General features: G+C 40.7%; 1 protein-coding gene across 1 annotated transcript in view; it reads right to left on the bottom strand.

The window, feature by feature from the left end:
• The window catches only part of MYO16 (myosin XVI), a 467,123-nt gene that overhangs the window by 264,672 nt on the left and 190,055 nt on the right, over positions 1–12,396 (bottom strand). Inside the window, exons 10-12 of the mRNA XM_081547232.1 lie at positions 11,973–12,123; positions 4,782–4,892; positions 279–344 (exon numbers count right to left, since the gene is read on the bottom strand). Coding sequence (XP_081403358.1) covers positions 279–344; positions 4,782–4,892; positions 11,973–12,123 — 328 coding nt within the window. The remainder of the gene's footprint in view (positions 1–278; positions 345–4,781; positions 4,893–11,972; positions 12,124–12,396) is intronic.

Genomic DNA, 12,396 nt, shown 5'->3' with positions numbered 1-12,396 from the left:
AATATAACATTTGATTTCAGAAGTCCGTCTAGGGACTACAGTCATAAGAACCACACATTATAAGTGCAAGGGAATCTTTTGATAAAATAACATTCCTTTTCAATATTTTCTCAGAAAAAAATAAAGTCACTATTATGCAACCACTCAGTGCAGAATTTTCCCAGAAGCTTGATTTTACTCCCTGTTTTCCTTTTTCTTCTTAATCATTTGATACAATAGGTATGTCTAGTGAGTGGTTACTCTACATTATTAAAGGACATTTTAAATTTTATACTCACCATGGTGGAATAAATTGGAATCTCCTTGAATGGATTAACAAGCAGGAGGATGTCCCCAATAAAAGTCTATTAAATGGAAAGGATATAAATTGTTATCGGGCCATATAAATAGCACTTTTAAAGTTAAATATTATATAATTTTAAAATCACTGAGCAAAATATAATAAAAACAATAAAAATCACACTTTAACATTTTGTGAATTGTTTTAAAAGTTTGTAAATAAACAGAAAAGTCAAATTCACATAAAATTAAACCAATAAGCTTCTCTCATTGAACACATAACAAGTGAAATGACTGTCTTAAGTAATTAATTGAACACGCAGATGAAATTTTGAAATAAATAATTACCAAGTGGAATAATTAACTTACATAGAACACTATTACCAAGAACCACACACTGTATGTTCATTTAAATTGAATACCAACCAGTTCCATTACACTTAAAGGGTTTGAGTCACATAAAGTACATTCTCTGATCATGGATTATTATGCAAATTAACCATGGATAGATAGAAAATCACCAAATGTTTGGTGATTATACATTTGCAAATAACCTATGAGTCAAAAAGAGAAATCATAATGCAAATGAGAAAATATTTTAATTATTATATATCATGTAAGATGCCACTAAAGGTATACTTGATATGAAAATTATTGCCTGAAACGTACGTTAAAAAAGAAGAAAGGCAGGTAATGATCTAAGTATCTGCTTCTAGGAACTCAGCAAATTACATGAAATTATCAGAAATAAGTAACCAACATACGAGCAGAAATGAATGGAATTAGTAAACAAAAGCCATGGAGTAAAAAACAAAAGCCAAAAGGCAATCATTGGAAAAATTGAATAAAAACCTGGTGTCCTAACAGGACTGACTGAGGAAACAAGAGGAAATGCATAGACCACCAATATCTCAAATAAGGCATCACTACAGACCCCACTGACATGGAAACAGATGAAGAGGCTTTAAGAAATCACATTTTAGTCACGAAGTTTGGATATTTAGACGACATGGACAATAATCCACAATCTTACCAAAACATATACAATAAGATGTCAGAAATCTAACTAGATTTATTTTCTGTAACAAATTGAATCTATGTCTAAAACCTTCCCGCAAAGAAAACTAAGAATTCACCAGTGAATTCTTGCCAACACTGATGTAAAAATAAACAAATTTCATACAAATTATTCCAGAAAGTAGCAGAAGAGGGAACATGATTCACTTCATTTTAAGAGGTCTGCATAAACTTAGTATTAAAAACAAATATATTGAAAGAAAATTATAGGCTGTTTTCATTAAAACACATGCTAAAATAATGAGAAAAATACAGACAAACTGAATCCAATTATACATTCAACAAATAATAAATTTCAACCAAAGAGGCTTTATTCTAGTAATCCAAGATTGGCTTTGTATCAAAAAATAAACTCTTGTAATTTTTATTACTAAGAAGTCGAGAATAAAAGTTATGTGATTGAAATGGCAACCCACTCCAGTGTTCTTGCCTGGAGAATTCCAGGGATGGGGGAGCCTGGTGGGCTGCCGTCTACGGGGTCACACAGAGTTGGACATGACTGAAGCAACTTAGCAGCAGCAGCAGATCATCTCAATAAATGCAAAAAGCATTTAATAATATTCAATTTCCACTCTTGATTAAAAATAATAATAACTTTAAAAACTACTAATATAATGGAACTTTCTTAATCTATAAAAAGTAATTACACATGTGGTAATAACTTGCTTAATGATAAAACACTGATTTTAATGATAAAACAGCTTTCTTCAAGGATCAGAAATAGGACAGAAATGTCTAATATGCTGACTTCCAGCCAAATTTCTAAGTTAACAGCCCCTATGTCATCAAATGGGGCTTCTCAGGTGGCGCTAATGGTAAAGAACCCACCTGCCAGTGCAGAACACCAGTTCAATGCCTGGGTCAGGAAGATCCCCCGGAGGAGGGCACAGCAACCCACTCCAGTATTCTTGCCTGGAGAATCCCGTGGACAGAGGAGCCTGGCAGGCCACGGTCCATATTGCAAAGAGTCGGAAACAACTGAAGTGACTTAGCATGCACACACACATCATTAAACAAGGCAAAAAAGTTAAGGATCTATCAGGGTTTAATAGAGAAACATGAAAGCCATCATTTGGCTCCTACAGAGTGGTGTGTGCAGAAAAGCTGAAGAAACATGGTCCGCAGTAACTTAATCCAGAAGCTCTGGGAAGGTTTACTTAGAGACTGAAGAAGTACCGAGGGGGAGTTTATAAAGCTTTGCATTTCATGGAGGGAGAAAGAGAACTCTAGGGAAAAAGTCTAAGGGGAGTCCCAGATGCAGAAAGGAGGGCAGTGTCTAGGAATCACCAATGATCGTATTTAGGGGCCAGACAGAGAATAAGGACGTGTGGCCATCCTTCCATGAAAACCGACAAGCTACGGAAAAGTTCTAAGACTGGGAGTTTCAAGGTTACATTTCTCCTTTACACAAATGGCCCTGGTTCCTTGTGAGATCAGATTGAAAAGGGGTGAAGTTTCCTCTAGAAAGGTAGGAGGCTGCTGGGGACAGGATGATGAGGGTGGCGACCAGTGGGAGACAGTGAAAGTGAAAGTCAATCAGTCACGTCTGACTCTGCGACCCCACGGACTATATAGCCCATGGGATTCTCCAGGCCAGAATACAGAGTGGATAGCCTTTCCCTTCTCCAGGGAATCTTCCCAACCCAGGGATGAAACCCAGGTCTCCCGCATTGCAGGCGGACTCTTTACCAGCTGAGCCAACCAGCGAGGCCGTGGACGAAATGATATTTGGGAGAGAAAGCCACCTGAAAACCATGAACGAAAGAAAGGGAATCAAAATCATTCAACACAGATTTAGAGAACAAAGTTATGGTTACCAGGGGGGAAGAGTGAAGGAAAGAGGGAGTTTGTACGCAAGGCTAGGTTTAAAATGGATAACCAACAAGGGTCTGCCCTATAGCACATGGAACTCTGCTCAATGTCCTGTGGCAGCCTGGATGGGAGGGGGGTTTGGAGGAGAATGGGCACATAGTGAGTGCCTTCACTACGCACCTGAAACCATCACAACCTTGCTGATCGGCTCTGCTGCTGCTGCTGCTAAGCCGCTGCGGTCATGTCCAGCTCTGTGCGACCCCATAGGCAGCAGCCCTCCAGGCTCTGCCGTCCCTGGGATTCTCCAGGCAAGAACACTGGAGTGGGTTGCCATTTCCTCCTCCAGTGCATGAAAGTGAAAAGTGAAAGTGAAGTCACTCAGTCGTGTCTGACTCTTCGTGACCCCATGGACGGCAGCCTACCAGGCTCCTCCATCCATGGGATTTTCCAGGCAAGAGTATTGGAGTGGGGTGCCATTGCCTTCTCTGCTTATCGGCTCTACTCCAGTATAAAATAAAACCTTTAAAATTATTCAAGCAGTGGTCTACCGATAATGTGAGTAAGAAGTTAACAGGAAGAAGAATCAGCAAGATGCTATGGAAAGAGAGACAATGGCACAACACAGAAGTGGCAAGGGAGTAGCAGAGACCAAAGCAATCAGGCTCCACCACTTCACGCTGATGACTCAATCCCATTCATTCTGGTAGAAGTATTTAATTTTAAGTGTATTTACAGTGGCAGGCAATTTATCCAAGTGTTAAGATGCTGCCCTGAATTTTCATAGGTTAATCAGCAGCTGACAATTTATTACTTGTAAAGAAATCTCAGATTTCACATTTACATGAAAATTACTTAATCAATTGCTCAGTGGAGGAGGGAAAAAAAGGGGGTGTAATCCAAAAGGGATAGCAGACGTATGCATAATCAGATTTCTCTGTAGACCTTCTGATTGAATTGCTCTGAGTTGAATTTAATGAAATCAATGAGAGAGAGAGAGAAAGAGAGTCTGAGATTACATACTGCCAAAGCCCATCCACATACAGGAAGAAGTCACACATATAAACCAGAGCAGAACCAAGCAAATCAATCCTCCATGCTGTTTGTCATCTAAGTCATATCTGTATCTTATTATCAGCAATGTGTGTATAAATTACTTACTCAACAGACAAAGACATTTCTTGATGATTTAGAAGAACAATATCTTTTTTCGTGCAAATAGAGGCAAGCCCTCCAAGCTCACTTAGCTTTTCTTCTCTGGCTTCCTTTTCCAGATCTAAGTGGCTGAGTTAAAGCAGATGAAACAAACAGGATTTTTATAACTGATTTGCAGATCTTGCGGGTTCTAAGCAGGATCTTCTTCTCCAGCAAACATGTCAACAGGAAAGTTGTCTATCCCCAGGTAGACAACTTTAACAACTCTGAAGTGTGGATCGTTCCGAAACTGCCTCATAACTGAATCGGAAGAATTGACCTGACCTCTGAGAAATCCACCTCAAGCTATCAGCATGACCCGAAGTAACAAAGAGCCCTCTTCTTGTAATATTAACAGCACGGAAAGGAGAATATACGGAGCAAGACAAAGCCGCGCAAAAGGCAATTTCAAGGGCACTTACGTAAATCTGATTGTTCCCAAAGCGCTTCTGAATTTCATAAAGCAGGCTGCTGTCCGTGAGCTCGCTGAGCGTCGCCAGGTCATCACTGGGAGCGGGAGGCATCAGCTTGACCTGCGGAAAAACAGGTAAGATCAACTCTACCTGCTTCCCAATCAACTGTCCTCACAGCTGGATGTTCCAGTTTCAATTCCGTGTCAAAAGCTTAGAGACCACATGACTCTGAAAATATTAACAGATGATATGGTTCACTTAAAAGGAGCAAAAAAACTCAACAACCGTAGCAATGCATTCAGATGAGAATCTGCTTCTATGCCCACCAGCCTGCTCACGGACGCACACACACCAACACACGCACGCCTCATGTGACCCAGCATCCATCACACCCTGAAATCTGTGTAATTTACACAGCCCTGAACTGCACCGAGCCCTCTGTAAGGCCAGCTGTTAAAGCGCTCATGTTTGCAGTGCTTCCAAAACTAAAGGAAAACTCTTTTCAGGAAACTGAAATGGGAAGAAAGCAGCACCCACATGGAGGAGAATGCTGGCATTTCACAACAGGCTCTAGAAATTTAGCTTGTAATTTTTATTCTATCCTACATTACTCTTAAGTTTAAGGCAGTGGTGAGGTTAAGGTAATTCTATTAGAAAGCAAGAAAGAAAAAACTGTTTTCCTACTCAATTTAATGTTGAGTGACAAAGTTTAAAAATTGGACAACACTTCAAATAAAAAAAGAGATGAATTTGAATTATTTAATTAGATGAAAATCGATCATTTACAAGTCAGAAATGAACAGTGTTTAGTCTTACAGACATAGACAAACATCTCTAGCAAGCAACCATAAAAGAGAAAAACCCAGAACAGGATTTTTTTTTTTTCCTTTAGAAGTAATGATTTACACTAAGATAATAAAATTCTCTTATAGTCATTGCTCTAAGGAGCTGAATGCAAATTTCTGAGTGCACGTTAACATTAAAAAAAAAGCATGAATAGCACTAACAGAAGTTTCACATTTGTTCCAACGAGCCTGAAAGAACTATTGCAGCATCTCGGAATCCTTGAGGATTTTCATCTACAGTCACAGCTGTTCCATGGTGAGAGAAAGTACTAGGCTGACAGTAAAAATGTGAAGACTTCCCAGCCAGCTTGTCATGATGAAACATGAAAATACAGTGTTTGGGTAGATCAAGGGAAGAATTCCTTGTATTTATCATGTCACATTCCCGACTGATCAGGAATGAAGCTCTGATAATCAGTCTTAACAAGGCTCCCCAAGGGACACACACTTTATACAGATTCCTAAAGCATTATGACAGCTGACAGCCAGTAGAAGGAAAAGCACACGTGTGTCTGTGGGTATTTTCTGTTCATGTGTCTGTGGGTATTTTACGTTCAGAGCTGCAGGCTCAGGAGTGTGCGCTACCAACGTCTCCCAAACAATCACGACTGCAGTCAAAACAGAGACAGCATAAATATGTAAAAAAAAAATTAACATCTTCACTAGGATTGATCATTACGGTTCTTATGAAGATATACACGTATCCATATGCATTGCTGTAGCTGTGTCTGACTCTTTTTGAGCTCCAGGGACTGGAGTCCGCCAGGTTCCTCTGTCCACGGGGATTCTCCAGGCAGTAATACTGGAGCAGGTTGCCATGCCCTCCTCCAGGATATCTATGCATACACATATATATTTTCTCCTCTTTATATATCCCTAGAGAAGGGAATGGCTACCCACTCCAGTCATTTTGCCCGGGAAATACCACAGACAGGGGAGCCTGGCGGGCTACAGACCACGGGGGTCGCAAAGAGTCAGACAGGACTGAGCGCGCACGCTCTATACACAGATACGTCTCCAAAAGTAGAGCTCTCAAAAGCAAAGCATACACGGTTCAGGACAGAAAGTCAGGGAGAAATTAGAGAAACATTTTGAGAAATGTTTTAAGATCCTAGAGGAATTTACATCTTGGAAATACTCTGAATTCGTCCCTTCCTGTTCCCACTTGTCAGCACGGCTGTGAGCGCTGTCAGATTTACTGCTTTGTCCTCTTTTGTTTGACTGTGGGACACAAGTAGTGTGTGTCAAGGAACAAGAAATTCAGTGGGCAAAGAGGAGTTCTGACAAATGGAATACATACAAGAAGACCCTGGGGAAAGGTTGTTTCGAGGAAAGAACCAAGGATGCATGAAGGAAGGGGAAAGAGGAAATTAAAAAAAAGAAAAAAGATCCACCTGGGATGGTCCTACCAGGGAAAGAGGTGATGATCTGACCAAATATCATGCTTCCCAAAGCTGAAGCCCTCACCCTGCCTGCACAGCACTCTAACTGTTGTTACCTGCTTCTGGGGGCTTCCCTGAGAGCTCAGAGGCAAAGAATCTTAACTTCAGCTGTTTGCCATTTCGTGCTTTGTAGAGCTTCCCTGGTGGCTCAGACGGTAAAGAATCTGCCTGCAATGCAGGAGGATTGGTTTCCATCCCTGGGTCAGGAAGATCCCCTGGAGAAGGGATGGAACCCATTCCAGTATTCTTGCCTGGAGAACCCCATGGACAGAGGAGCCTGGCGGGCTACAGTCTGTGGGTTCACAAAGAGTAGGACACAACTGAGCAACTAACACTTCACACTTACTTTTTATTCCATTTCTTAGAGAGTGCAGTTTATCAGATCTTTTGCTTGCTGAGGATTTATGCTTTTGTGTACTTGGGTGTTGATACAGAAAGAGAACCACTGCCGACCTTCAGAATCCCTCTATGCAAGAGCAGCCGTGGGACACACACTTTGTCTCCCACGCATAGAACTGTCCCGGGCCAGCAGGGCATGAAAAATGACCCTGGAGCTTGCAGTGCTTTGCCCAAAGAGCACTGGACACTGTAAAAGAAACATTTGTGATTCTAGGCATCTTGAGTGTTTGGTCAGCTGAAATACTCAATTCGAAACTTGAGTGTCAGTTAAGAAGTGAAAATGAATTTTGAGAATTAAGATAATATATGTGAAAGTGTTTTTCCAAGCTCTTAAAGTATAATTTTGTATTATTATTTTTTAAAAACAATCTATCCTTACATTGCAAAAAAGAGGAATTACATGAAGTAAGAGCAGACAAATGATTGGACAGAAGACTAAGCTACTTGGGCAAAACCTTACAGTCAGTCTATACAAGTAACAATCATAAAAACAGTAACTATGTGTTTATTCATGCTTTATTCATGAGTTTTTATTCATGCTTGATAACTGTGCTGTCATATTGCAAGCTTAGCCTTTGTCATCTTCAAAGCAACCAAGTAAGGTGAGTACTATGTACGCATTTCACAGATAGGGCTTAGTGAGGTTAAGGGGCTCCCAGAGCACAGAGCTCCAAAAGCAGATCCGAACCAGAGCAAGTCTTCACTCCCAGGAAAACACACCTTCACTAAACAGAATAAAATGACCTGAATTTTAAGCTGGAGCCAAATTTAAACAAATATACTATGAAAGGAAAGAAGAGAGAGAAGTCAAGCATGCAGGAAGCTAAAAAGAGCAGGGAAGAGGGCAGGCAGAGAGAGAAGGAACGGGAGGCAAGAACAACACAAAGGGAAAGAGAAGAAAGAATATCACACATCTTTAAGAATCTCAGAGAAAGTCTACATTCTCAGAGATATTATAAAGCTAATGTGAATTTTCGTCACTATCAGAACCAAGAAAAAAACGTTCAAATCAAGCCTTGAATATTCATTTATGTGGTTTGCTGTTGTTTAGCCACTAAGCTGTGTCCTACTCTTTGTGATCCACAGACTGTAGCCCGCCAGGCTCCTCTGTCCATGGGATTTCTCAGGCAAGAATACTGGAGTGCATTGCCATCTCCTTCTCCAGTGGAAATTCATGAACCAGGGATCGAACCCATGTCTCTTGCTTGGCAGGCAGGTTATCTATCACTGAGCCACCTGGGAAGTCCCATTTACGTAGTTATCATTTTATAAGACCTACATTTTCTAAAAATCTGGAAGGGGAGAAGCTGTGGATTTTGTTCAACTTGAATTACACTTGATATGTTTCTCTTTAAAACGTGAATCAGAACTTGACTGCTCTGAGAAGGCTTTTCTAAAGCCCTCCTGGGAAATGTGGGTGAAGAATCCAGTTGATGGGTAGTCCTGCCGAGAAACCAAGCACCTCCTGACCAAGAATGAGTGATGACGATGATGGCGTGATGCTCACAGCGGGAAATACAAGTGAATATTCAACCAGTCCATCCTAGAGGAAATCAGTCCTGAATGTTCATTGGAAGGACTGATGCTGAAGCTGAAACTCTAATACTTTGGCCACCTGATGCGAAGAACTGACTCATTGGAAAAGACCCTGATGCTGGGAAATATTGAAAGCAGGAGGAGAAGGGGACGACAGAGGATGAGATGGTTGGATGGCATCACTGACTCAATGGATGTGAGTTTGAGTAAACTCTGGGATTTGGTGATGGACAGGGAGGTCTGGTGTGCTGCAGTCCATGGGGTCGCAAAAAGTTGGACACGACTGAGCAACTGAACTGATTGAACTGATTCCATAGATAACATAAGCACATGAAACCTGAACACTAACTTCTCCTCGTTTAATATCAGATCAACAGAACGTGATGACAGTTGCTTTCAATGCCTGTGATACAATTATAAAGAGCTTACAGTAAAAACTGAAGCTATTCCACAAGGATTACATTTGACATTATGCGACTAATGTCCTTTCATTATTTTCGGATTTTATTTTTTAGAGCTGCTTTAGATTCACAGCAAAATTGACAGGAAAGGACAGAAATTTCCCGTATACCCTGGCCTCCTCCTGCATAGCCTTCCTTATTATCAACATCCCTCCCCAGTGTGGAGCTTCTGTTACCATCACAAACCTACACTGAAACATCAGCATCACCCAAGGTCCACGGTTCACATCAAGGATCAGGATGTGAGGCCTGATCCTTACAGCCTGGCCACTCTTACATCCTTTCATCAAGGCCACTCTTGGTGTTACATGTCCTCTGGTTTTGGACATATGTGTAACATGCTTACAAGGTCATACAGAGAAGTTCCACTGCCCTAAAGGCTCCCTTCTCCACCTACGTATTCCCCCCAACCCCTGGCAACCTCTAATGTTGTTAGTGTCTCAATAGTTTCACCTTTTCTCGAATGTCAAATTGTAGAATCATATAGTATGTAGCCTTTTCAGATCGGCCTCTGTCACTTAAGAATATGTATTTAAGGTTACAGAATGTTCATAGGATCTTTAAAAATGTTAAGAAAAAGCTTTGGCTTAAATTTCACCTAACACTCAATTTGCCTGCCACCATGGGCTTACTCCTTGGAAGGAAAGTTATGACTAAACTAGAAAGCATATTAAAAAGCAGAGACATTACTTTGCCAACAAAGGTCCGTCTAATCAAGGCTATGGTTTTTCCAGTAGTCATGTATGGATGTGAGAGTTGGACTATAAAGAAAGCTGAGTGTCAAAGAATTGATGCTTTTGAACTGTGGTATTGGAGAAGACTCTTGAGAGTCCCTTGGACTGCAAGGAGATCCAACCAATCCATCCTAAAGGAAATCAGGCCTGAGTGTTCATTGGAAGGACTGATGTTGAGGCTGAAACTCCAATACTTTGGCCACCTGATGAGAAAAACTGACTCATTGGAAAAGACCCTGATTCTAGGAAAGATTGAAGGCTGGAGGAGAATGGGGCAACAGAGGATGAGATGGTTGGATGGCATCACGGACTCAATGGACATGAGTTTGGGTAAACTCCAGGAGTTGATGATGGACAGGGAGGCCTGGCATGCTGTGGTTCATACGGTTGCAAAGAGTTGGACTTGACTGAATGACTGAACTGAACTGATGGACTAAATGGTGCCCTTCCTCCAAATTCACATCTTGAGGCTCTAACTAGCATATGACACTTTTTGCGATAGTGATTAACAACAAGAAAATGCCCTAAGTCATGTTCAACTCTGCAACTCCATGGTCAGAGGGCTCCTACAGCCCATGGGACTCCTCCGTCCATGGGATTTCCCAGGAAAGAATACTGGAGTGGGTTGCCATTTCCTTTTCCTGGGATCTTCCCAATGCAGGGATCGAACCCACATCTCCTGCATTGCAGGCAGATTCTTCACCACTGAGCCACCAGCGAAGCCCGATAGGGCCTTCAGGAGGTTATAAAGGTTAAGTGAGGTCAAAAGGGTGGGACCTGAACCTATAGGATTAGTGTCCTTAAAAGAGACACCAAAAAGGCTGTTTATTCTCTCTACCATGTGAAGACACGGAGAAAGCGGTCAGCTGCAAGTCAGAAAGAACACCTTTACCAGAGACTGAATAAGCTGGTGCCCTGATACTGGACTTCCAGTTTCCAGAGCTGCAAGAAAAAAACCTTCTGGTGTTTAAGCCACTCAATGTGTTATTTTATTCTAGAAGCCTAAGCTGATGAATACACCTACTAAAATTTAAAGATATTTCAAACTTACAACACTGAATTTGTTATTTTAAAATAACAAAAATGAATGAAACTAAAAGTAGAGGTTCTTGAGAAAACCTCAACAAACTGTCTTTAAAACATTCAAAATTAGATACAGTAGAAACAAAACACTTTCAGAGATTACTGTGACATTTATAAAACTACCCTGTCATTTATAAAACAGGAAATGTATGAAAGTCATTTATTTCTGTGGAATTGACAAACAAATACATTAATTTCTATAACCCCAAGCTCCTCAAAGTGATCTCCCATCTTTTGAACACTGGGCAAACACACACACACACACACACACACACACACACACATAAAACACACCAACACAGTTGCATTTAACAACAAGTGACTCAGTGACTGACTTGCCTTTTTTTCTTCTTATGTGAAATATTTGATATTTGTAAGAAACAAAAAACACAGTCTACATAATAATCAAAATGATGACTAATATCATAACTGAAAAAATTCAGAAATTTAGCATATTAGCTGAACTTCCATTCCTGGTAAGTCCAGATTATAAAATTCAAATCCTTGTGAAATACAAAAGCAATTTTTATTCATGGTCAGTATAATAACATAACAATTTATATATGGGCATTTCACAAAATATCTGCATTCATTAACTTTTCTTTGAATGGAAATCAGTGGGAGTTTGCTTCTGAAAAGCGGCCTCTAAGGCATGATGTCAGCTGCAGCCGAAGCAGACACGCGGGGAGGGTGTGATTACCTGCTCAGGCTTGCTGGGGCCGTGGATGGGGGCATTCTCTGCTGTGCTGTCCTGAGATTGTCGCTTGCACAGACCTTTCGTTGCATCTTTGAACATAATGTCTTTTTCCAACAAGCTGTCTTGCTTGGCGATTGGCAATACCAGGGGACTGCTGTAGGAAAGAATCCATGCTATAATTAAGCTGCCACCTCAGTCAAAAACTACCATGACCAAACATCTCAGTAACAGAAAGTTGTCTGGTTCACATAAGAAACAGTCTCAACGCTACAGACAAAATCAATGAGAAACCTGAGGCTTTTCTATGAGCTCCAGATTTCATTCAACTTTACTTCCAAGAGAAAAATATACTTATTTCAACTGGAGAAGAAAATGTTTATGAATGTACAGTATATATGACTTAGCAGACAATCAATGGGCAATTTAA

The sequence above is a fragment of the Giraffa tippelskirchi genome, chromosome 12 (genome assembly GCF_054371585.1).
Source record: "Giraffa tippelskirchi isolate mGirTip1 chromosome 12, T2T-mGirTip1v1.2.pri, whole genome shotgun sequence".
Taxonomy (NCBI): Eukaryota; Metazoa; Chordata; class Mammalia; order Artiodactyla; family Giraffidae; genus Giraffa; species Giraffa tippelskirchi.
The sequence above is the reverse complement of the archived record's forward strand: the minus strand, read 5'-3'. Positions and strand labels throughout refer to the sequence as shown.